At 43.4% G+C, this 27,438-nt stretch overlaps 1 protein-coding gene across 4 annotated transcripts in view; it reads left to right on the forward strand.

Moving 5' to 3' along the window:
• Positions 1-27,438, forward strand: part of LOC119433701 (adhesion G protein-coupled receptor L1-like) — a 300,112-nt gene that overhangs the window by 270,757 nt on the left and 1,917 nt on the right. For all 4 annotated transcript variants that reach the window (XM_049659317.1, XM_049659319.1, XM_049659318.1 and 1 more), the window contains exons 15-19: positions 1,385-1,775; positions 3,168-3,271; positions 3,960-4,128; positions 8,363-8,518; positions 18,861-18,942. In XM_049659317.1, coding sequence (XP_049515274.1) covers positions 1,385-1,775; positions 3,168-3,271; positions 3,960-4,128; positions 8,363-8,518; positions 18,861-18,942 — 902 coding nt within the window. The remainder of the gene's footprint in view (positions 1-1,384; positions 1,776-3,167; positions 3,272-3,959; positions 4,129-8,362; positions 8,519-18,860; positions 18,943-27,438) is intronic.

Consider the following 27,438-nt stretch of genomic DNA (forward strand, 5'->3'; position numbering starts at 1 on the left):
GATATTTGGCTCTGTCCATACACACTTTCACTTTGATGCTGTTTTGTCGACTTAAATTAGTGAATGCTTTAATGGGGAGGCTCTGCGCAAACGTGGGGAAGAACCTACGTGCAGTAGCTCACTTCGATGTCAGTCAGGGCCAGCATAGCTGAGGGCTCGCTTTTCTAACAAAGCAGGCATCTAGAAGTGGCTGTACATGCTCAATACATTATAGATAAGTGGTTAGAGCAGAACAAACGTAACGTGCACAAGAATTTACCTCCAGAAACGCCGGAAAAAAAAATCATGGACATATTGCAGTCAGTGGCTTATAGAAAAAAAATGCAGGGGTGGACAGGAAAAACACAGCACAGGCACTAACTTCAACAATTAGTTTTATTGGAGATGAAGCACAAATACACACAACCGGAGGACTCTGAAAGCAAAGGTGTGATGCACAAGCTAAACTAAATTCAAGAACAATGATTCAAGATGCTCAGAGAAAATTGCCTCTTTGTGACAAACAGCTTTCTTTCGGGTGTATGCTCATCTCTTGTAAGCTGGTGCACTGTGCTCGTTTATGTTGCAGCAAAATTGTACCTGTTTATGGGACATTGCGAATACTTCAAGTGGAAAGGATGACTTGCACTTTGCATAAGAAAGTACACTGAAGCACCAAACAGACGAAGACAAGGGACACACACAAGTGTGTTTCCTTCCTCATCTGCTAGCACTAGCTGTTATTTTGCATTGTACTACTAACAAGCCCTAAGTGCTGAATATGCCAATGTTAAGGGGCTTTTTCCAATCTTGTGCACATTGTCTAAGCTCTAGCCACTGACAAAATGCGAGTTTGCAAGAAACAGCATAAAAACTATTTTGTACGATGCATAGAAGGTGTTGCACATTGAAATTATCTTTCCGGTGGCAAATATTATTCAGGGTAAACAAGGCACTGTCTGAATTTTGCAAACTAAGAGTAATGCGCGAATGTATAACAAAAGGGTGTGGCAGTTGGCTAGTTTTGCATTTACACTTTTGTGGGTGCAAGTGCTTGTCTTCAGAGATGCTTTGTTGTTGCAGAGCAGAGATAATGTCACATGGTTGATACGGCAGCAGCAGAAATAGCTAGGTTAGATCTTCACTATGTGAGCATGCCACCTTTATTGGAGAAAATTCCTGAACATGGTTAAGCCTGCACCTGGCATCTTTGCTTTGAGTGTGATTTCCTACATTTATGTCCCTCTTTGTACCCGCATATCTTGGGTCATCATAGAGTGGAGGATTATCTTTATAGGTTCTTCATTGCTCTTCTAAGTAAAAAAAGAAAAAGAAGATAACATAAAAAACAGCGGCACAGAAACACAACTTTCTAATGAATGATCAAGCTTATTCACCATTGCAGGAGCCTGGAGAGCGAGCGAATGGTGATCCACAAGAATCTGTGCGTGTGCCTGCTGGTGGCTGAGGTGGTGTTCGTGGCTGGCATCTCGCAGACAGCACAACGCACCTTGTGTGGCGTCGTCGCAGGCCTGCTGCACTACTTCTTTCTGGCTGCCTTCCTATGGATGTTTCTTGAGGGCTTCCAGCTGTACGTGATGCTCATCGAGGTATTTGACTCGGAAAAGTCACGTCTCGGCTGGTACTACGCACTCGCATATGGCATGCCTGCTGTCGTGGTAGCTGTGGCAGCTGCCATTGACCCAGCAAGCTATGGGACCCCACAACATTGCTGGCTGCGCACCGACAACTACTTCATACTCAGCTTCATTGGGCCTGTGGTCGCCATTCTTTTGGTGAGCCCTCAGAGCAAATGACATTGTGCAAGTATGGTGGAAATAGGAAGTGTGTTGGGAAAAGTGCTGGGACATTGATGAAAACAAGCATACAAGAAGAAAATGCTTGCCAAAGCTGCTTGTGGAATTTAAGAACAAAGGCAATCAACAACTAACTAAAGCACAGAGACGCAAAATATGGCAATTCAGTTCTGCGAGTTATTTCAGACCTGCCCTGCAAAGTTGGGTTCTATTTTATTTCACACAAAAATGTATACAGCTTCTACAATTGTTGTGTGAAATAAAGTATTACCTAACCTGAAGTAATATGCTGGAGTGGTCAACCCAGAAAGATGGTTGGTCCAGGGTTCAGTGCCCAGACCAGGATTAATTTTTTTTTTTTTTTTTTTTTTTTTTTTTAGGAACCAACAACTAATTCTTGGGGTACCTATTTTCTTTAGTACACCAGAAAGCTTATCGTCTTGAGTGCCGAACGATGCAGTGGTAATATGAAAAACAAAATATCAATGCTAATGATGCAGTGGTGATGCACACAGTACGGGCTTGCAGTGCAGTGGTAATGCAGGCAGCGCTTGCATCATATCATAAAAACAGTAACTTCGCTTCTGCTGAACTCATTGAAGTACTTTTGATGCAAAGTATTTCTGAAATAGTCTAGGTTTAACGCAAATGCATTTCTCGAATTCAATCAAAAGTTTCAGGGCCCCTTTATGTGAAGGTCATCACATTAACTGGTAGTGCATATTTGAAATTCTGCTTACATTGTGCAAGCATACTTGTATCAACAAGCAAACGTGCAAGTAAACCAGGTGTATCAACAAAGACGAAGTAAAATGCTTCCTTAATTAGGCCTTCTTTGGAGTCACATTGTCGGAAATGTTTGATGTCAGACAACAAATGAAATGTGGTAATTGACATCAAAATTTACTAAAACTACTCAACTTTCTCTCAGATCTAGGTTCCTCATTGTAAACGGAAAATTGAAACAAACTTTCTGGAAGCTTTCCAGATGTACTTGCAGAGGAAAGCACATGGAATCATGTAATACAAAAGAAGAGGAGCATGCATGCACACACGGCACATTCCGTATGTGTGTGTTCTTCTTTTGTGTTACGTGATTCAATGCACTTTCCTCTAGCAAGTATGCCATACCAACTCACCCAAACTTCAACTTCAGAAAGTTTCCGGATGTTTTTACTAATATACACCCATTGGACAGTGCCACAGTTGAACCGGTCTATGGTGCAGGACCAGATGGATCTTGCAGCTCATCATGAGTTCATCATAAACGAACCAATTGTTTTGGTTAGAGTCAACTCTGTTGAGACATTCATGCACATGTACCACTACACGAATTTATGCTTTTTTTTTTTCTCTTCACCTTCTTTACAGGCAAATCTGGTATTTCTCAGCATTGCTGTGTACATGATGTGCCGTCATTCCAGCCTAGCCAGCTCAATAAAGAATAAAGAGCAGTCCAAAATGGCAAACCTCAGGTGAGCAACATGCTGATGCTGCCCCAATGCAAATATTTTGCGTTTCTGGCACATCGGTTATTATTCAGTACTTGCAACATAGGTCCTGTCAAAACTACTTGCAAAAGGTCATTTTGTTCTTGAGGGCATTGTGCTTTTCATCCGTAGGCATATGTACAAGAAAAGGAGAGGGGGAACGGGGGGGGGGGGGGGTGCAAATGGATGGCTTGCAAAGTTTGTGAAGTAGGCTGCCCTGCAAAGCTTTTTTTACTACCAGAATGCTAGCTACCTGGCTACCTTTCCACTGCAGTTACAGAGCACCTGGTAGAAAGCGCCGAGAACGTGTAACTTCAATCAACCTTAATGCAGCTTACTAAGTTTTTTTTTTTTTTTTTCCTTCGAGAAGGGTGGGGAGGAGGGGGGGGGGGGTGCATGCTGGAATGGGCCTCTTGGCTCCCCCACTTGCGGGTAACTCTGTGCACGCCTCTGCTTTCATCAACAGTGGTTCAGCTGCACTTTCCCCCTTGGCAGTTATTGCTGGAATTTCTAACCTCAACATTGTGTCTTCAGTACATTGAATTTTAACACAGATCCAACAAATCTTTAATATTGTAACACTAAGATGTGCGGATTTGACCACTTGAAATGAAAACTGCCTTTTGTTTTCTTTTCTTGAAGTTGACATGACATGTCCTCTGCTCTTTTGCAGAGTTTGGATTCGCAGTGCTGCAGTGCTGGTGGTTTTGCTAGGCCTGACGTGGGGATTTGGGCTGCTGTACCTCAGTGCTGAGTCTGTGGTAATGGCGTACCTCTTCACATTCCTGAACAGCTTACAGGGCCTTTTCATCTTTGTGTTCCACTGCCTCAGGAATGACAAGGTGAGTGCTTTTGCTAACATTGCTTTGCTTAAAGTACCAATAGAACACTTATATTGGTCCAGTGTGACTTTCTAGGGGGGGGGAGTTCTCTAAGTAATTTATCAGGGCTCTAATGGTTCTATTTAAAGTGTGCCATTACCAATGGGGTCCATTATGTTACAGCTGTTCGATGCCAGCAGGACCTACATAGTGTTTAGCAACAAGGTTCAGTAGGTAGTAGCAATTTGTTGCCCTGTAGAGCTATCATTCAGTGCCACGGGGGCTTTAGCAAGCAGCGCCACCATTGGCAGCATCTGTTGCAGAGCGCAGTCGGTGTTTTGCCATGGCTTGTTCTACAATTCGTAAGTGGCTTTTATAGCATCGGCTATTAGTAAAGATGTTGACAACTGAACTAATTGTAACATGTTCTGTTTGGCTCTTGTTCCTTTCACTTTAACTTTTGTGATACTTGCTTCTATTGTTTCAATGTTACTGTTTAAAGGCTGGAACAAACATGACTCTCAATTCAGATTTCTGAATGTGAAGCACTTCCTTGCCTACTCACGCAAGAAAAAACAGTTCTGACCTGATCTGGCCTTAAATATTCTAGAATGGCGCACGCATAAAAAATTTGCCGTGGTTGAACCAAATCTGTCGAGCGATAGCATGGTTTAGCTCGCTTTGGGAAAGGACAGAGATGCTGCTCGGTGCCGTCAGCAACTGTCGCATCTACAATTGCACCACGAGACAACATACAGACGCTGCTCGGCGCGGCAGCAGCAGTAAGCAAATTGACCTGCATGCTGTGTCTTGCTTTAATGCGAACTAAGCATCGAAAGCACAGCACATACGAAGTTACCAGCGCTCGGCACGCTTTGTCCACATCGCAGATCGCCTTCCAAAGAGCAGCCGCCTGTAGTGGCAGGCTAAGTCGCAGTTTGACCTTGGCTGAGCTTGAAGGTCAGATTTACGGAACCAGGCATTTTCTGAGTTTGTACCTGGAGTAGTAGAGCTATCACTTTAAAAAAGTCCCATGGTTAGGCGGTGGCATTCATTGAACCTGGGGCCCCACGCTCAACATCCGAGCATTTTAACCATGAGGCTATGTGCGCAGGCCTTGAATGTATGAATAAATTTAAACCATATGCATGAGTTGCTCGTAAAAAAAGAGATGAAAGTGAACTTGCAGAGACGTAGAATCTCGTAGCTGTTTCTCATAAAAGGTGCAGGCATGCTTACATAACATCGGGGCTGCATGTAGTGAACAAAGATATAGCAAGTGTAGTTTGGGTGACATAGCATCTCGTCGCAGTTTCTCTTTAAAAAGTGCAGGTGTACTGAAGCAGCAACGCGTCCTTGCTTTGTGCTGCAGTCACTCCCAAACAGGCTCCATTCGAACCACAGTTGCTCGTAAAAACAAAGAGATGGCAGGCACAGGCACAGTGATATCGTGTTGCTTGCTATGCACTGCAATGGTGCAGTGAAGCTCAGAGCGTCGCACAACGTGGGGCCTCTCACACGACTAAATGTCTGGCACAAAAGCATTGTCGTGCTGCAGCTGAACATCGTCGATACACAGCAAAGAAGCAGCAGCGGAATACAGGAGCAGTACCATACCACCCACGAAAGAAGAGGTTCAGGAATTAAAATGTTGTTGCATTACATTTGCGTCTTCGTAGCACTCAGAAATGCTTCACATCAACTTGGATAATCACCATAGGTGGCTCCTGCAATAATTTTTTACTATGCGTATGTGTTCATGCTGCCTTCTGTAAGATTCGTAGCCAAGCTATAGTGGCTGCTCATGACAAAAATGTCACAAATTACTATTGGAAAAAAGAACAATTTTATAGAAAATAAATGTGATAGTTGCTACACATTATGCATTCTCAATAACACAGTCTCATGTGCAGCACCCCTCTGATGGTTACTGTCCAGCACCATCGAACACATTTCTTCCCGTACCTTTCTTTAGGATGTTTCCAACATGACCTGTTGCTGACATTGAACCCTTTGGCTTTCACTTTTCCTTTTGCATAACAGTGAATACAACTGCCCTACTAATTTAGAATGTTTCTCTGCAACTTGTTTGGAGATCGTCTTATGCTTGTTTTTGTACTTACATGGGGATCACAAAGTGTGATACATATTTCCCTCTAGTATTTCTCTTCTGCCCAGGATGTCTTTCTTTTTTAAAATTCTACTACCCTTTGTACTCACCTTTTGCAATATCTTTGTACCTTAAGGCTACAATAAGTGAGAATAAGTACAATTGAAACTTTACAGCACGGATATAACAAAGTGAACTTAAAATGGAGTTGGCGATGTCTTATTTAAGTGAATATTCTGCTACTATTGTGAAACCAAAAATCTAAGATGCAAGACAATATCATTTGCAGTGAAACAATTATTTGTTTACCTGGCACTCAAAATATGATGCACCCAATTCTAATCAACAAGTGAAATGTGCGAGTGAAAGCGCGCGAGGGACGCGCGCTTTAATGGAGAGCAAACGCCACAGCGAGAGCAAATGCGACGTCTCCATCGCGCGAAAGGCCGTGGGGGAATGGGAGGCAACGTTTAGCTGCGGCACCAAATGTGTATCTCGCGACCAGGCGCTAGGGGAACTGGTGACTCAATCACCCACGGAAAAGGAGGAAAGCAGAAAGGCAGAGAGGGGGTGCGGCTTCTTCTACTCGGCGTACTTGTACCCTGTGCGGCTGCAGGCTGTCACGCGCACCGTATCTTGAAAGCGATCTCCACACGGCTTTGACCTTTGTATGTGCTGTGCTTTCGCCGCTCAGTTTCTGTTGAAGCGATAGACTGCACAAACCTTTACTCGCTGCTGTCACCGCGCTCATGCCAGCGTTTTGACAGTGGTTGTCTACGGTCATCAAGTGTGATATATTCATGTTTGCTTGTGCGCACTGACACCACGATTGTTAATTCAGTTAGTAAGCCAATGTGTCCAAGTTTAGGCAGCCGATAAAACTACTGTTCTTACTCCGAATAGCTCTCTACTAATTTGCTATCGCAATCGATGCTTCGCCTTTCGGGCGAAACTGCGACATTTTTTTTTTGCTGGACGCAACAAAGTCACCCCTCGCATTACTTTCGCGGTTTTATTTTTTCTTGATGGACGCAATGAAAAGTCACCCCTCGCATTACAATCGAGTAAATATGGTACTCAGCAAAAGCAACTTGAAATGGCACATTTTTGATGCACATTTTTGGATAATAGCTAGGCTAGCTGGAGTGCAGCCAGTAAGCCAATGTGCCGATCTTGTGCAATCACACGAATCGCACCGTTGCATATATGACAATGGTGAAAAAGCATTTTTATTTTTATTTACAGAATACTGCAGGCCCGATAGGGCCTAAGCAGGAGGGGCAAAAGAACATAAAAATATATCCAAGCAACGCGTACAAATATTAGTATATAACAAGATCATATATATACACAACAACAAAGAGGACTAATAATTGTAAAAGCAGAAAAATGAAAAGGAAAAGGGCACGAACCGTACAAATATTAGCGAATAGCAACATGAAGTGCAGGGCAATGAAGCATAGCAACATAATGATATATAAAGTTGTTTATGCACTTGTAACACAACCAAATTGCCAAAAGCGTGTCACACACGCAGATACACACACATACAAAAAAAAGAAAAGAAACCATTTTTTGAGGCCGTTACTGCAGCTGACGAGACACACGATAACCGAACCCAAGAAAACAGATAAGTGTAGGTATAAATTCGCAGTACATTAATGCCAGAGATGTCAAAGACTTATATGTTCTAAAAAATCAGCATTAGATAACTGTGAAAAAGGTATGTTGTTCCAATCTGTTATGGTGCGTGAAAAGAAAGAATATTTGAAAAGGTTAGTTTGGGCGTTACAAGGTGTTAAAGAGTCAGCATGACGATGCCGTGTTCGACGCGCTGTAAGAGGTTTAAATAAGGATCTGGGTTAACAGACAAGAGATTATTCTTGAGCGAAAACAGAAATTTTAGTTTTTGTATTTTTCTTCGTAATTGTAGAGTCTGAATGTTATGCTGCATACTTATCAATTAAAGGTACAAAAAATATGCACATACAATGCACATGGTCTGCATGTTTTGTACATTTCTAGGCATTGAAAATTGTTGTTTTAATTATAGTGCGGTGCCACTTATTGTGTGGATATTCAAGGCTCTGTTGACTTACGTTATAAGCGGTACCATCGGCTGAGCCCCACTTGTCCTATGCCCAGGTACGCAAGGAGTACAAGCAGCTGGTGGAGCACTGCTTGTGGCTGCCATCATGCATGCGGAGCGAGAAGTGCATGTCCTCCTCGGAGCGGCCTTCATTCACGCACTCCAATGGCACGGCCCACTCGGCACCGTCCTGTGGCAGACTACCTCACAGTGTTCGTACTGATTCAGGCAGAAAGGGGTCTGACTAGCAGTTTCATGTGACATGTGAGAACGCAGTAAGAGTAGCACTGTAATGTGTATGTAGGCCATGGTTATATAGTATTATCACACACATGATGACATAGGTGCAATGGTTCATATACTAGAGAAATGTTATTTCGCAGCTTGTTAGGTGCTCATGCATATGAGCACATTTCCTAATTAAGCCATGGGTCACCGTTTAAGACTCATTGTCTTTTCCCCACAGTTATAGCTGCGTATGCTTCTTCAGTTGGATTTGTGGCACTGGTGTCGCATTACTTGTACAGTATAGACCTCTTGTAACGTAAGTCCCCGGAGTCGCGAATATCCGCACTATAAGCGGTACCGCACTATAACCAAAGCAACAATTTTCAAGGCCCGCACATATGCAAAACATGTGCACCGAGCCGCCGCGCATATGCGACAGTCGAGGAATGCGGCTAGAACGTTTGCGTTCAATTTACAGTAGAATCTCGTTAATTCGAACCAAATCACGCGGCGGCGCCTCCGACCGGCATTGCTACAGCACCGCCATAGAGTAAAAGCTTAGGGGAATGTCGCGCGCAAACAAAACAAAAAAAGAAAGAAAAGAAAGAAAAAAAAAACACGGCGGAAATTTCACCCTCTCTCAAATGGCAAGGTTGCCAATTCTGCGTTGCACCGGAACATGCGTGTACATGCCGACGTCTCAGCCATGCTACCGTAGCCACGCGTAGAAAATGGCAGTGAACCCTTCTTTCTCCTTTATTCTTCCAACTTTCTAGTCACGTGTTGACCTTGCATGCTGCAGCTACGGCGCAGAGGGAAGCAGCGGCGCTGTCCCAGGCCGGCCAACGAAACTGCCCACGCCGGCAAACGCCCGCTTCCTGATAACGGCAGAAAACGAAACTTCGGAGAGCTGGCGCCGGGCTGGCTGGAGCGGCAGCGGGCGTGCACGGTGACAGTCAAAAGTGAGGGAACTACGAGGGAGGGCGAGGGGAGTTGCCGAGGCGAAATCCGCTTCCCTGCCGCCCTCCTCCCTCACATTCCACGGTCTCCGCGCGCGCCCTTTGCCGCGCTGTGCCGGCGCCGCCCGCTCCCTGAAGTTTCGTTTACTGCCATTATCGTGAAGCGAGTGTTGGCCGGCGTTGGCAGTTTCGTGTCCCTCGATCGCTATGCGCGCCGTGATATTTCACGACTCGCACTGAAGATTCTGGTTTCAGCCTCACTGGCTATTCGTTTGCACCACGTGCCCTACTCCTCCACTTCGTCTCTCTTTCTTCCTCGAGCACTCCTTGGGGCGCCCGTTTGAGGGGAGCGTTCGCCGTCTCCGTTGACTTCCGTACTCCCAGGCAGCCGCACTGTAACCGGTATTTCGTTTCCCGCAACTGCACTATAAGCGATACGTGTATACATGGAGTGCTATGGGAAAATTAACGGGAGTCTGAAAAGACCGCACCATATCCGGGCCTGCACTATAAGCAGTTACGTTATAAGTGGTCTATACTGTATCACACTTGCATACACATGACAGCAATAAAATATTACAAGTGAAAAAATATTGAAGAAAAGGCATATGGAGCTGGTTTCAGACTAGATCTTACCAGCTTTTGTTTTCATTACGGCACAACATATTTGTATAATACAGAGCTTTAACATTTTTGTTTTGCATTTTTAGCCTCTCTGCAAAACAAGAAATGGGGCAAACTGCTTCAGCAGATATGTCAAATTTTGCCTTGTCAAATTGCTTTCGCATCCTCAACATGCTAAGATCCCTTTTTTTACTCTTTGTAAATGAGATGGCTTTTCTGTATAGAAATTATTTTGCATCTGTAGACAGGTGGTTTCCTGACACTTGTCAAATTTTCATCACATTAAGTGCCTCCAGACTTGCACACCATTTTGCATGTAGCAGACAATGCTGTGAAGTCTATGCAAGTACTGTGGTCATAGAAATCTCACTCCATGCCCTAGCAAAAATTCCAATACAAAAACTAATAGCTTATTAGGTTATTGACACTAATACAGTCTATTGGTGTATTAGTCTAATAGGTCTATTGCTGTGAAAGAAAATCTTGCAGTGCACCAGATAACGAAAAACAGGTAAAATTGCTGGAAGCATTTATTAGCACAGCATGTTTTTTGACAGATTCCTCTTTCGAGATCGTCAGGTCAGCAATATTGATTGAGAGCTTTTTGTTGACTTCGACCAGAGGACGTCCCTTTGAGGAAGTGGTTAAGAAAACCTGGGCACAAAAATACACATATGTAGAAACAGTTGAAATGCAGGAGTGCTAGTTCTACCACTAAACGTTTAAGCTGGCAATATTTGCTTCCAAGTTAGAATAATGTGGCTCACCAATATTTTAGGACAGTTGATATATGCTAGCTCAAAATGTTTGTCATAATAAAAAGTGACGCTACCTGACATGAGAGGACAATTACAAAGTACACAAAATCAACATAAGATGTGTGTTCCATCGAAACTGTAGACAGGTATAAGGAACTCTCGACAGAAATCTTGCACAGCGTTGTCGGAAACGGGCATGTTATTGCTGCAATCGGCCCGACGGCACTGTACTTACATCCACCGTCAGGATGAAAAAAAAAAGAACGCTTCATACTGTACTACAGAAGCATAAATAAGTATAATTACCTCGAAATGGTAAATCGGCGCCGGGGAACACGCTGCACATCGATGCACGCTGATAGATCCACAAAGCCGCGGACAGGGGTAAAACAGTTGCCTTGTGTTGTTTTGAAGTATTAACAGCAGCCATAGATAAAACTGTCCAAACATACTACTGTACGAATGAGATTGTGCAGGCGCTAACACCACAGGTTCCTTAAAAACACATTGTTCATACGCACGCCTCGCATGACGACTCGCCTTGACATGGAAGCCACCATGGCACACGTGCTGTGCGCAACTACGGCTGACTACGGTCGCAGTTTTATGTCCTTCCCGCCCGCCGTGTTCCCTTCTCTGCGATACTGCTTTGATGTCAATAAATATTGCGGCCTTTTATATGTGGTATCAAGTCAGCAATTTAGGTTAAAAGTTTAACATTTACTTTATGCGCACTTCAACAGAAAATACGACACAGACGAAACTTCAGCCGCAAACAAATATGGTTGCTGCACCGTCGTTGTCGTTTGTAAGCTGACCGGGCACCGCGATTCTGTCTTGCACATTACGGCTGGTTGTTCGGTTTTTTTTTCGTGGGGAAGTATTCGCTGTGCTGTAAACACATTAGCTGTTTCCTCAACGACTCATCGCGACGACGCTCAGTGAAGCAAAATTGGCAAGACCATGTAGGCGCACGTCGCTTTTGTGTATGTCGCCAAGAGATGGCCAGTTTTACTAGCTTAGTGCACTGAAACTCATGCAAACGTGCGAACGAAGTCTGCTGCACAATTGTATAGCATAATTTTTGATTTTTCAGTGATTAAATAGAAACACCTGTCCATGCAAGCAAGCGGCCCGTTAGTCTATTTTTTTCATCAACTTTCACCATCAAACAAGAGCTGTGGAATCCAGCAATACATGTTGTATCAGACCAGCAACAATCTGTACAAGGTCAATAGGACCTATTAGTCTAATAGAGATACTAGTAGACACGCAACACTGTTTGTATAAGACTAGTAAGCCTAATACACAGGGCCTATTGGTCTTATAGGTAAATCAGTACGACTAATAGAAATTTCTATTGGTCTAATACAAAACTGTATTAGACTAATACAAACTTCCATTAAATTTCTATTAGTCTAATACAAAACTTATACAACTAATACAAAACTGTGTTAGACTAATACAAACTTCTATTAGAATTTTTGCTAGGGTGCGTTTTGCAGTGAAGTTTTTTTATTTCCTATGCTTTCTATGGAATATCGGCTTAATATATTACAACTACAACCTGTGGATGTGAGGTCACGTCAAATTGAGTTTTTTTTTTTTTTCACCTTTGCACTTCCATCATGTGACAAACTATACATTAGTTGCGAGTGCAAGTGGTACTCTGTGGCTGCTGTTCACAGAATACGCATTTTACATTGCGCTGTGGCACCACCTAGCGGGCTACACGAGAAACAGAATGTACAGCGTCAGGGTGCTGCGGGACGCAGAGGCACACTGCAGGAAGCGAACTGAAATGGTTCAATCATTGTAATTTTCGTTTTGTGTCACTGGCCGCTTCCTCGACAGGACACCAAGGCCAGCAACGACCTTTGCGCGACTTACAACCGCAAGTCGTCAAAATATGATGACGAGACTTCGTGCAGATACGCTGACCAAACCAGTCACCGTGCGATGTTCCTCTGAACAAATACATTGCGCCGTAATTCGATTGTCACAGCGCCTACGCTTGTATACCTCTTATTCATATTTAGTCGTACTCAATATGAATACAAACATGCTTCGGAAGTTGAAATGCACGAACATGAGCACTCGCCAGCCGCTCACATGAAGTTCAAGCTCGGGTCGATTCCGCTCAGCGGAGGTTAGCCGTATCGTAGCAGCAGATTGAGTTCATGCATTTGCCACTGTTAGACCTGCACTGAACGTACACCAATAGGGTGATAAAAACTGCTTTTATAGCTCAGTTTTGACCATAGTGGCCATAGCTCTTTGAAGGGGCGATACTGCGCGCACAGTACCTATGCAACACAAGAACGCTGCATTTGTTTACATCGGCATGTGTGCGGCCACCTCTCACTGTTCGCTTCAAGTGCAGTAGAAACCGTGCACAGCTGACACAAAATAATGACAAAGTGCTCAAAACATATATAAATACTTCTCATGTTCATATCAGAAGCATTGTACCTCACTTAGACGAGAAGGCATGAGCGCCCCGGGCACATCGAAAACGGCGATTACGACCACCTAGTCGCCATTTTGGGGAGTGTAGTTACTGTTGATTTTGACGGGTGCTCTTAACTTTTCACATTCTTCATCAGCCATATAGTTTGTGCGTTCGATAGCGTATTGCTAGAGTAAACTCTGCGCACATAAGCGCTCATTTAGAGTGCGCGTATAACCATCAAGCAAAAATTACGATGCCTGCACTCGTGTGGCAACGAGCGATGTTGTTGCTTACACTACAGTATCAATTAAAGGGCCATCACTTGTTGCCTCTTTGGCATAAGAGGCAACCTATGTTTCTCGCTAACTAATTAATTTGGCAGCATAACAATACACACAGATCTACTACTCTACGTAGTCGCACTTCGTTCATGGAAAAGCCGGCGAGTGCGACCGACAGCCTTCGATCAAGAACGGTGATGTACCGTGGTGTTGGCACTGCGCCGTTTCGCCGCTTCCCACTGTTTGTGTGTACCAGTGGTGCACCGACAAGGGGGTGGGGAGGGGGGGGGGTTGTAACCCACCCCTGAGGCCGAGTTAACCCCCCCTTTGTTTAACCCCTTTTCTTTCCTTGCGCCTTTCAGTACTGCAACTGAGATGTAAGATGGGAAATCGTCTGTACACTCGCAAACTTGCACAAAAAGTGTATTTTTTGACAATTTCCCATGAAGAAATTGAAATTAGTGCTGTTTAGATGGTATTGGCAGACTAAGGGAAACTGTCAAACCCCCCCTGGCAGAGATCCTGGGTGCGCTACTGTTGTGTACATCGTACTATGCTAAGAGTGGTTCACTTCAAGTCGGCGTATGCATTAATTAATGCAATCGAACTCATTAATTCGAACGTATTTGGCCACATGTAGGACAACTCTCGGAGCTCGGCGAGCGCAGAGCGCCGCAAATGTGCAATGTAAAAGAGCAAGAACACCGCTATAGCGTCCAACCAAGAAGCAGCGGATTCTGCATCACCACAGTCAGCAGCGGAAATCGTACGTGTGACAGCTTCGCCGGAACGCTTCGTGCCTATTCGTGCCTTTAGATCCAAATTTACTCTTGCGTTTATCGCTGCACATAACACCCCGTTGGTCGCATGCCTTCATAACTGCGCAGTCGCACCATCCATGATCGCGTTGATAGTGACCGCGGTTTCTTCCACAGCATTTGCGACTAACACTAGTTTTGTTTAACTCGGTACGCACGTAGGCCGTGTGCCTTCAGAACTGTGTAGTTGCCATCTACAATCACGTCGATAGGGACAGTGGTTTCATCTGCAGCGGTTATGGCAAACAGTAGTTGCCTTTTGACTCGGTATGTACGTTGGCCGCATGCCTTCAGAACCTCAAGGTTGCCATCCAAGACTGCGTCGATAGGGGCTGCGGTTTCATCCGCAGCGGTTACGACAAACGGTAATATTGTTTTGACTCAGTGCAAAGCTGTCAAGGGTGAAGAGCACCAGCTAAATCGTGATGGACGGATGATCCATTAGCGACCAGCTCGCTTGCGAAAAAAATAATCGGGATATGGTCGCGGTAGTGAAAAGCGTGTCTCAAGATGAAAACGCACAGCTGCGCTGCAAAGGAAATCACGAGGCCTTCGCTGCTGCGAGCGCTAATCAGTCATGAGATGACGAGAACTGCTGCTTTGGCACTGCTTTTGTGCAAAAAGAAACAGTATTTGCAGATTCATTCAGTAAATAAAGGCATGTTGATGTAGTAAGCATTTGTTTATTGTTTTCTTGACAGCTTCGATAATTCAACATTCAGTTAATTCGTACATTATTTTGGGTCTCGTGAAATCCAAATTAATGAGGTTTTACTGTGATGGCCTTTGTTGTAGAGGCGTTCATAATAATATAAAAAGTAGGAATTTGGCCGGGATCTAACGAATCCTTCATCATGCAGGTCATTTTGCTGTAGAGGCATTCGTTGTAAAGTCAGTCGACTGTATGCCTTCCTATGTGATGCACCATTTTTTGGTCGTGAATGTGAGCAGCAAGAAAAATCTCTCTAGCCTTCGGGGTGATGCCTGCTGTGTATGAAAAAGAGTGTGGAGACCCGTTTGACAGCAATAGTTGCTGTGGGTTCACTCCCCTGGTCATTTTGATGCCCGCTAGAGTCCACCGGTGAAATTCGAAAGTCTTTCGTGAGAAAATTACCAAGAAACAAAAATACTCGTGCCACAGGGATTCGAACTTACGATCAAGTTGGCAGTCCAGGATTCACTGGAAGCACTTTATACGTACCTCTCAGCTACTCCGCCAATGCTACAGCAGTGGAGAAAGCAGATCCTGGAGAGCGTGATTGTGCCAACAGCTGCCACGATTGGTTAACGTCTGCTCAGCATCTGTGTACTGGACAGAGCTGACATCCACGCAGTTTTCATGTTCTATCACCTTGCGTTCCAAGTTGCGAATTAATCCTAAATTAAGTTTCATTCTTCTACATAAAATGACAATGATTGAATGCGTCTGCTTCGTCTTCTATAGTCTGCTTCTTCTAGCGCTCTGATTCCTCTCGTGTTTACTGGGTAGCGCTGACATTGTCTTGCTTTTTTTTCTTGTTTTTTTTTTTTTTCAAGGATAGCGTAAAGCCTATTAATTTGGTAGCCCAAATATAAATTTGAGAAAATCTGAACGAATCCAGCAGTAAGAAGTTGAAGGATTTCTTAGTAGAGACCAGTGGCCAAGTCCAGATAGGCGAGAGAAGGAAGAAAAGTTGTCTTTCCACTTCACCCCCGAAAGGTGCAACTTGCACTAAGGAATGCGACTCACGCTTCTTTAAGTACTTTTCAAAAGAAGGTTACTCACTCACACCTGTGAATGTTTATTCCAACAAACATTGCACGAAACAGTCTAATGATTACTGCACATTATATTTCGCCAGATATAATAGCATCACTGCTTTGCGTTACAGGTGAAACTTTTTTTTTTTTTTTCAATGACAGCTTCTGCAAGTAAAAACACTGTATCCTATGCAGTGAACTGCTTGCTTATGCAGAGGAGTCCGAAAGTGCCTAAAAGTAGTGCAAGCAGCGTACTTGAGTAGTCCCAACAAAATTACTTCAGCCACATTTTGGGATATCAAAAAAGGCATGAAATATGCGTTTGACAACTAATTAACAATAATACATGCCAATTAACTTTTAATTTGGCTAGAGAAGCACTGAATAGAGCTGTGCTGTGCGAATATTTAAAAATTTTGAATAAGAAATTGAATGTATTTCTATGTGATTCGGTGCTCAAATTGAATACATAGTTAATAATATTTTAAACACCAAATGTTTATCAAGCAGTTTTCAAATAATCAGCACCGTCATGCAAGCACTCGAAAATGGAAAAGCTAAAACAGCAAGGGGTTCATTTTTCTTGTTTCTGTCCTTGGACTACGCGTATCTAGCGAATAGCCCAAGCTACATGTGGGCACAGTAATGGTCTTGGGACAATGTTCCTGCTTAATGCTCATGTGACATAGATGTTCATGTGCCAGATATTATCATCACATGTTTAGAGGCTTGGCTTATGTGTCGCATTCTATCAAAAAGCTTTCTGTTAAAAATGCTCTTGGCAGTACACTGGTTCTTTCACTTTACTCGTAATGCTACCACTTCATTAAACGTTTTGTTTAATTTTAAATTTCTGACTTTTACTTAAGAGGTAGTGACAAAACAGCTCCTCAAATACTTTAATCACTGCAATATAGCAGCTCATTTAAGTGCACAGTGTTCTAACATTCTCTTGTTGTTGGTTAAAATTTAAGTGTTTCAAGTAACTTTAAAAAATCGAGCACTGCATTGAAATAAGTTCTCTATATTTGAAAACTATTTCAAAAGTGTTCGATTCATATTCAACGCGGTTTCAAAAACTACTGCATTAGCATACCTCTATAATTGAGAACTTGTAGCATCATTGGAGTGTGCTCTGAATCTACTTTTAGACTTGCAATATAGTAATGATAATAGCTACTTTTTGGTATTATGAATTCCGACCCATTTGATGTGCCAGACCAAAACTGAGGATACGAACTGCACCACTGCCAATGTCTTGGTGGATGTGAGACACTGTCACAACTGTGGCTGACCAATGCGGTTGCTCCGCAGCCACATTTTTAAATTTACCATTAGTTGACCACCGTTTCTGGCCGCCGTAGTCATGGCCCACTGACAACATCACTAAGCGGTGTTTCCTTTAGGCTTGACAGTTGCATTCCTCATGCAACAGCTCTGCTGTTGGAAGTCATCGTGTCAAAAACAACTAGTACCCTTACTATATTGTTGATCTAAATATATGGACAATGCTACTATATCTTTTATTACAATGCAGTGTTTATCTCGACGAGTTTAAAAGTTCATTGGCACATCTTTAATGTGTCTTATTAGGTAATAATGCCTAGCAGTGCAGCTGAAGTTATCCAAAAAGAATCGCTTAAATATCTTGCCTGCCTTATGTACTTTGGTTTTTTTGTACACCTCAGCAGAAATGCAATGTATTATGTCTTTGTTGTAAATGAAGACTTAATGGCACAAATGTTAATCGTATTGTTGGCTATGAGCGTGGCCACCATAGATTGGGTTTCAGCTTTCTGCAATCTTGTATTCTTCAGTTCAGTTCAGTTTTGTTTCCTTAAAGACCCCTTTGCTAGGGGTATTACATAAGGGGCGGGTACAGTTGATAATGCAACAGAAATACAGGTATTCAGAAAAAGTTATACGAGAAAACTACATTTCGCAAGTGCATAAAAACAGAAAGAAGGAGAAAAAAAATGACACATGAAAAAAGCTGATTATTTTTCACAACAAAGACACATTTTCGAAGAACGATGTCGGGCAAGTGATTTCAGCGACGTGGTGGGGAAGGGTGTTCCAGTCTGATGCTGTGCGGGGAAAAAAAGACGAAGAAAAAGTAGTCGTATGGGAGCGTGGCCGTAAGACTTGTAATGGGTGCCCAGTTCGTAGCGATATGCGTGCAGGTGGTGTGATATATGGCTCGTGGATTAGGGAACTGTAAAAGAACTTATGAAAGAGGCAAAGGCTGGCTGTAGCGCAGCGACGTGCAAGGGGCTGTAGATCAGATTTTTCTTTTAAGGATGATACGCTTACGTCATATGAGTAGGATGAATGGATGTGTCTGATGACGTGGTTTTGAAAGGACTCGAGTGCGTTAACAAGATAGACTTGATATGGATTCCAGATGGGTGATGCATATTCAACTTTCGGTCTGATAAGGGAATTGAAAGCCAGGAGTTTTACGGTCTGCGGGGCATCATGCAAGTGTCGTCTCATGAAGCCAAAAGTTCTGTTAGCTGTTGAAAGCATGTTGGAAATATGCGTACCCCAACTGAGATCATGAGAAAGTGTTACGCCCAAGTACTTAAATGATTCTACTGATTCTATAGGAACGTTTACTATTGTATAAGAGGACAGGAAAGGGTTACGGTGCAGCTGTGTTCACTGTATTTCCTACTTTTTTTTCCTTTGCAGCTCGGAAGTCAGTTTTGGTGCCCCCCCAAGAACCTGGACTCCATTGTCACGCAGTCATCCTCAGTCAGGTCAACCACACTAGGTATGCCACAGGAAAAGAAAGTTTGATTGCACATGCAAATAAGAAATGAAGGGAAAGTAATATTGGTTCACTATAGTCAAATCTCGTCGATATGATTCTGCATTTTTCGGGATAATACGTTTCTTTTTCTTTTCCTGATAATACGATTTGGTTGCATGATACGATTTTTGGGTGATGCGCCTTATTTTCCGGTTCCTGTGAAGATCGTATCAACGAGATTCCACTGTAGAAGGCAAGGAAAGGTCTCAATTCAAATTGTAGCCCTCTAACAAGGCAAATGTCACATTTAATGGTTATGCACTGAAACCTGGCCTCATTGTGGTGCTGTGGTACTTGAACTGTAATTTGGGTTTTCTTTTTAGCAGATGACAGTGTGCTTTGCCCGTGTATTGTTAAGAGGAAGCATTACCTCAGGAGCTCCCATCTAAATACGTGAGATCATTTTTGTAGCATAGCAGCGGCAGCCTGGCTGCCGTCATGCAAGAAGGGAGACGATCCAGTGTTAGCCGAGAGTGTTTATTGCACGCATATACCGGGCGTTCAGAATTAAGCTGTACAGAATTTTTTAAAATCGCCTGTGGCAGATAGCAGAATTCTTATCGTTTAGCTTGGTTATTCCAAGAGACAGACATTAGTAGCATGAGAAATCGAAACACATATTCAACTAATTAACAAAAATTGACTAGTGAACTTCTTAGTTAATTACTTTACAAAACATATTGCAATTTACAAATTGGAGCCGGTGAGTTTGCAAATGCATCCACTTGAAATGAATTTCCAGGATGACACCAGTTTCGAGATGTTATTTCCCGAAGTGTGGGAGGAAATACATGGGCATTCCAATTGCTTTTGTGCTTCAATGTATAAAACATCATTTTGGTAAAAAATAAGTGGTACAGCGCATTTTTTACGGCGAGTTTGATGGCACATATCTCCAAACTGGTGTCATTCTGGAAATTCATTCCAAGTGGATACGCCTGACAAGCTCGCAGACTACAATTCGTAAATTGCAATATGTGTCGTAAATTAATTAACTAAGTCATTAGTGAATTGTTGTTAATTAGTTGAATATGTGTTTCGATTTCCCGTGCTACTAATGTCCGCCTCTGCGAATAACCCAGCTCAACGATAACAATTCTGCTACCTGCCGCAGGCTTTTAAAAATTCTGTAAAGCTTAATTTTGAGCATCCTGTATATACGTAAAGGAGAAAGGGGGGAACTTGTGAGTGAACATAGAAAAGGAACTTGGCGCATTGACAGCACGCACGTGGCGCGGCGGTTTGATACCACATTTTACAACAGTTTTGCTCAGCATTAACTGCACCAAATACATTGATGTTAGCTGCTATTTTTTGGTAAAAACACTCATCAGTGAAGCAAGAAAGTTTACAGATTGGTGCAAGAAGAGCTTCGAATTTTGAAAATGCCAGTTTTAAAAAGTCAATTTTATAGTGATTTTTGGCTTCATTAGATTCATGTACCCCACACTAAATAAGCATTAGCCTGGCTAATTATTCTTTCGAAACTCTATTTTAATTTATTATTAGAAGAGAAAATAAATGTCAAATTTCAATTTTTTCTTAATTTCATGCCGAAACTCCAGTGCTAGTACTGTGAGCTTGATGTCACATACTTCAATGTATGTTTGTGTCTTGGCTGTAGTGGCACAATTCTTTAAAAATTCAGTCATTTATAATAAATTTATAATAAACTGTTTGTTTCTGCATTTGTATCTTTTTTTTTTTTCCTGGCTTACCAAGCCTCCTCTCAAGGGATGAGTGGCTTTGTTGATACTCTAGAAGTTACTTTAAATTGTTTTTCTCTTAGTGTTCCTTTAATTGCAGCAAAATTTCATTTGAATTGGTTCGACGGTGTGTCTGATGAGTTGGCCTCGAGGTGCAGCAAAGGTAGCATGACAGCAATAGCCGCTTGAGAGGGGCCAGCTCCTGTAGCTGCTAAGGTGTGCCACCACTAAAAACTGTCGCATGCTGTCGTCTGAGAAATGCTGCAGGCTGAAAAAAGTCCAATGCAGGTTTTACAGATGGTTAGTGCGCCAGTCTGAAAGCACTGCAAGCATTGAAATTTATCTTTTCTACTGTGACTAATGCAAGAGTTACAGAACTAAGTGACCTCTTACACATGCGAACGAGATGCATCACGCTCAATATGCCACGAACTATGTACTGAGTTGCAGGTATTACACAAACAGAGCACATAACAGTACAAATGAAGTGCAAGCAAATGAGAATGTTTGCCACAACATTGCATCAAAATTTGTGATGAATGCAGTTACTGAGCCATTGGTATTTATAGCCTTCATTCTAGTGGCAGCCATTACACTGAGCTTTGAGTGTTTCTCATCAATTCAGAGCACCAATATCTTCTACTAGGTACCCCATGTTCATAGTACCAATGCACATCTGTTATTTCTGTTTCAACAAAAGAAGCAACACTATATAGAAATGATCCACCAAAGCCACACTCTCATCTTCACTAGCATAGTGTGTATATGCCACCTGTAGTTTTTTCTGGTACTTAACACATAGCTAGAACATATTACTTAGTGAAAAGACCACTCGAAAATAAAATGATCAAATCTTATGAATTCGCTGCCGTACATATTGCCATCACTTTTATGGTTACACATAAGATACTTTTGGCGATATCATGGTGCTAAATATGGGGATATCATCCTAACATACCTCAGCACGCATCGCAACGAGCAAACTGCAGAAAGCTGACGCATTTTAGCACCCATGATTGTTCGTGGATAGAAGCACACAGCCCACGACTTACAAATTTCTTATTTTTATACAGTTAAACCTGGATATAACGAAATTGAAAAATTCTGGAAAAAGAGGATTTCGCTATATGCAGGTTTGGCAGGAAAATTTGAAAAAGAAACGCTTAGTAAGTAAGCAAAAGGGTAACAGACGGCAGAGCTCACCCAAAACATTTATTTCACGGTAAAAAACTACGTGATTTTGCTTTGTTGTTTGTTCATGATGGACGGCAGCATTGACCGTTCATACGACATCTATGAACACAATGCTGCTCCATCATCGTCCAGCCAGCCCAGGGCGCGGCACAAAAGGTCGATGGTGTCCAGCACCTCCTTCGTGGAGGGCATTGCAACGTGCTGAGTCGTCCTCCCAAAGTCCGTTGTCGTCACTGCGGTCTCGGATAGTTTCTGCCAGAACCTCATCCGTCAATGAAGGGAGGGGGAAAGGTCACGCCCGTAGCAGCAAGATTGCCAGGTCGAGGGATGCAGGCCCGCCTCGCGCACGCTCACAAACACGCACACGTGCGCTCGCTCTCGCCTCGTAGTCGCCGTGAATTCGAGCGCGCCAAGCGCGACGCCGCTGCTTCGCATTCTGTCGCGGCAGAGAAGGTGCTTCCGGTTGCTGCTCGTGCAAAAATGACAAAATTGGGGGCGAAATCTCTAGGTTGTCGGCGGGCAAAACTCGTTATTTCGAGGGGTTCTCCCGCTGCCACTTCATTCCGTAGAGGTCTCAAATACATGTGCTTCTATGGAGTAACGGCAGGGAATAGAAAAACTTCGTTACATCCAGGAATTCGTTATATGGAGCTTGGTTATAAACAGGTTTAACTGTATCATTGTTTGTACTTTTACAAATATTTGCATAAGTGATGTAATGAATATATATAGTTTTCATAAACTGATGTTCTGCCCCCTGAGATGTCGCATTGCAATCGCACATACAAAAGTTGATATCACTTGCAATTTGTTCTAGACTGCATTTTGACCTCTCAGACATAGGCGCCGACTTCGGGGGGGCTCCGGGGCTCGAGCCCCCTCCGGAATTTTCCCCCGGAGATCCGTAGCCTTAGAAGCACCAGTGGCGGCTACCTCGTCCGTGTTTCCTCACTTTAACATTTTTTAAATTTCCTCTGATAACACCACGCACAGACACAATATGTTTAAATATATACAAAGGACAAAGTTTATATTTTTTTAAAAGAAGGAGGTAGTCAACTAAATAGATAGCCTATACCTAGAGAATGAATATGTTAATGAATGTTCACTTCACTTCAAATTACTTTGCGTGCTTTTTTGGCCCTGAAAAAAAAACATGCAGACTTCAGTGACCCCTTTGGCAATGTCTTCTATCAACGGCGTGTGAAAAGCACGTGAGTGATATGTGTCTCAATATTGATTCTCTTTGCAGTAGGCAATGCTAACGACTGGCGAGAAAATAAAAGGAAAAAAAAGTCTTCTAATTATTGACATCATTTACGCATTAGGGATGGAAACATCGCCTCTTGCATGCAGAGGCCATAAATACGGGGTGTTTCAGCAAACACTTTCAAAAAATTTTTAAAGGTTGCCTGTGGCAGATAGCACAATTCTAGTTCATGAGCTGGTCTATTCGAAGAGGTGTACATTACTTGCACAAAAAAATTGAAATGCGTAATCGACTAATTAAAAAGATCACCAATTAGGTTTTTAGCATATTAACTTATGACCCGTGTTGCAATTTACAAATTCTAGCCGTAGAATTCGCAAGGCGGATGCACTAGGAACTAATTCTCAGGATGACACCAGTTTCGAGATATTAATTCCCGAACATTACGGAGAAATGCATTGGCGTGCCAGTTACTTTTGCGCTTACCCGCCGTGGTTGTTTAGCTGGCTATGGTGTTGGACTGCTAAGCGTGAGGTCGCGGGATCAAGTCACGGTCACGGCGGCTGCATTTCGATGGGGCGAAATGCTAGAACACCCGTAGACTTAGATTTAGGTGCACGTTAAAGAACCCCAGGTGGTCTAAATTATTCCAGAGTCCTCCACTACGACGTGCCTCATAATCAGATCGTGGTTTTTCGCACGTAAAATCTCATAATTTGTTCTTTTCATACTTTTGTGCGTTGATGCATAAAACGACGTTTTGTTGAGAAAGTGAATGGCACACCAATGTATTTCTCCGCAAAGTTAGAGAATTAATATCTCGACACTGATGTCAGCCTGAGATTTAGTTCAAAGTGGATCCGCATTCCACGGCTAGAATTTGTAAATTGCAACATGGGCCATAGGGTAACTAGCTAAAAATTTAATTGGTTAATTTTGTTAATTACTCAATAATGCATTTGAATTTTCTGTGCAAGTAATGCCCGCCTCTTCGAGTAGATGAGCTCATGAACTAGAATTGTACTATCTGCCACAGGCAGCCTCTAAAAATTCTTTAAAGTGTTCGTTGAAACACCTTGTATATAGAATCCACTCAGTAACCGAAATGATGCCAAGCCGGATTCACTTGAAATCAGAATAAATATAAGTGTAGAAGTCATGCGCAGCAGCTACTTATACTCGGACTCAAAGTACTAAAAAAATAAAAAAGTGCAGTTTGGCCAGGAATGCGAAGCAGTATTAGTGATAGCGAAGTAGAAGACAATTACACGAAGGAAGCTTCTTACCGTGTAAATCCGTGTAAGGATCGCACTTGTGTAAGGGCCGCACCCATAACTTGACAGCCAATATTAAAAAAAAGACATCCAACCGAGAAGCAATTGCGTTCCGTGCGCTGATTCTGATCGGGCTCAACAGCGAATTGTCGCGCGCAGCGTACTTTCGCGCGTCGCTACTGGATGTCGAGGTGAGGCGATCGCGAAGGTTTACGGCAGATTTCATACTCATAGTTGGAAAATGAGGTCAAATGGCCCGGTCCCATGAAAGACCCGTCAAAATCACGACAGAAAAGTGTGGCCCTTACACGCGTCTATACGTTAGTTATAGTGGCCATATAAATTGTAGCAAACATTCACCTAAAATTAAAATAGTAAGCATAGTGGACATAGTGTACATAGTAAGCACGGACCATGTAAACCTGTAAATAACTCACTGGATGACCTCGAGCACTCGCTTTCACAACGCAAGCATTGTGAAGAACGCCGGCAGCGAAGGCAAATGGTTCATACAGCCGCGCGATTCACCGCAACTCTGAAAATTAGATTCATCATCATTGTCTGCCTACTTTTATGTCCACTACTGACGGCCTCTGTGAGTGATCTGCGATGACCTCTGTCTCTTAACTCTGCAACACTAGGAGCGCAGAAAGACAGCCCGGCAAGGAAGACAGTGCGCATGAAGTTAGCAGCCATCCCTACTCGCCCTTTATCATTGCACCCACCAATGTTTACCAACAATTAGATATGGCACGCGGGCCCCATAAGCGTCGCCGTGCACCAGTAGCGCACCCAGGATCTCTGCCAGGGGGGGGTTGACAGTTTGCCAATACCATCTAAACAGCACTAATTTCGATTTCTTCACGGGAAATTGTCCAAAAATGCGCTTTTTGCGAGTGTGCAGACGATTGCGTGTCTTACATTTTAATTACAGTACTCAAACGCGTAAGGAAAGAAAAGGGGTTAAACAAAAGGGGGGGTTAAGTCGGCCTCAGGGGGGGGTTACAACCCCCGAATCCCCCCCCGTCGGTGCGCCACTGCCGTGCACAATCATTCACACCTATGGCAGGGCTAGAGGAGAAGACGCGTGCTCTCCTTCCCATTCGTGTTTGATTATGTGACCTACAACTAACCCGAATATTGAGCGCATGGGAAATAATGCCCACCAAGCCGCCATCCTTTTCGGCTCACAGTTACGTGCTTTTTCCCGCATCCACACGCTATGGGTCGCTCATGTACATGGCTTTTGGATTTAATGCGGAACATCAGGGCGACGACAACTGCTACAATTTGCCTGAAGTGTCGATATAATTGCTTTCGCCATAAAGCTAGAAATAGACAATTGTTAGCAGAGGGTATGTGTGTATATATGTGTGTGTGTGTGTGTGTGTGTGTGTGTGTGTGTGTGTGTGTGTGTGTGTGGTGTGTGTGTGTGTGTGTGTGTGTGTGTGTGTGTGTGTGTGTGGTGTGTGTGTGTGTGTGTGTGTGTGTGTGTGTGTGTGTGTGTGGTGTGTGTGTGTGTGTGTGTGTGTGTGTGTGTGTGTGTGTGTGTGTGTGTGTGTGTGTGTGTGTGTGTGTGTGTGTGTGTGTGTGTGTGTGTGTGTGTGTGTGTGTGTGTGTGTGTGTGTGTGTGTGTGTGTGTGTGTGTGTGTGTGTGTGTGTGTGTGTGTGTGTGTGTGTGTGTGTGTGTGTGTGTGTGTGTGTGTGTGGTTAGGTTTCAGGAAGCTGGTCGGGCTCCAGCCCCCTCCGGAAAGATGAAAACTTTCCGCCTATGCTCACAGACCTATGTGAATGGACCTTGGTACAGCTTCCTCTTATGCCAACATCTTCTCCACGTGTCACATGAGGTGCACCTACTTCATGACAAAGGATGTTAAAAGTTTTGCTGGGTCGTGCTGTGCAAATGGCGAAGAGTTTTTCTTAATAATGTGTGTTTCATGGATAAATTGTTGGTTCATTGACAAAATGATAAACATTGATGAAGTGAGGTTAACCTAAATTATGTCATTTAGTCCGCGAGTGTGAGTTGAATTTGCACTGGGTAGTTCACAGTTGTTTTAACTTGTCGAGAAACAAGCACAGTGCAGCACAACCTTTAGCACAACCTCTAGGTGGATTTATTTGTTGTGCATACCTAGTGAAATGTTTCAACATGGGTTTCAAGTGAACCAGAACATGGATTTGCTTCATCTGCTTCCTTCATTCTTCAAACGGCTTTGTGATTTTTGCAAATTCATTATTTTTGACAACATATTGCATTATAAACCCAACTACAGTTAAACCTGGATATAACGAAATTGACAAATTCCCGAAAAACATCGTTATAAAGAGGATATTGTTATATGCAGGTTTGGCACGAAAATTCAACAAAGAAATGCGTACCGTATTTACTCGATTCTTACCGATGGCATCGTATAAGGCCCATTTATAGTCCGACATTATCGGCGCGCGGGCCAGTGTCGTTTGCGGCCAGTCACGCTACGCCGGTTGCGCTGCGTCAGCCAAAACACCATCTCCTCTATACTCCGCCGCACGCACCGATGGCTGTTATCTTCAGAGCATGCGCAGAACAATCCCAAGCCCGCGCGCCGCTTTGAATGGCTGTCTGCGACCATCGGCGAAGCGGCGTGGGCGCCTTCATTTCTTCGTGCGAAATGGCATTGTGGGTCAGCGCAGTCGGCGCGACCAACGCGCGAATTGGTCAGGAGCCAATTCGGCACCGGGTCCTTCGGTGCGCGTCGGAAGCCGCCGGTCGGAAGCGTCGGAAGCCGCCGGAAGTCGCCTTGCAGTCGCCGTGAATTCGAGCACGCCAAGCCCGATGCCGCCGCTTCGCATCCCGTCACGGCGGAGAAGGTGCTTCCGGTTGCTGCTCACGCAAAGATGACAAAATTTGGGGCGAAATCTCTAGGTTGCCGGCGGGAAAAATTCGTTATTTCGAGGGGGTCTCCCGCTGCCACTTCGTTACGTAGAAGTCTGAAATTCATGTGCTTCTATGGAGTAAAGGCGGGAAATAGAAAAACATCGTTATATCCAGAAATTCGTTATATGGAGATTCGTTATAAACAGGTTTAAC

Source organism: Dermacentor silvarum, chromosome 11, assembly GCF_013339745.2.
Source record: "Dermacentor silvarum isolate Dsil-2018 chromosome 11, BIME_Dsil_1.4, whole genome shotgun sequence".
In the NCBI taxonomy this organism is placed as follows: Eukaryota; Metazoa; Arthropoda; class Arachnida; order Ixodida; family Ixodidae; genus Dermacentor; species Dermacentor silvarum.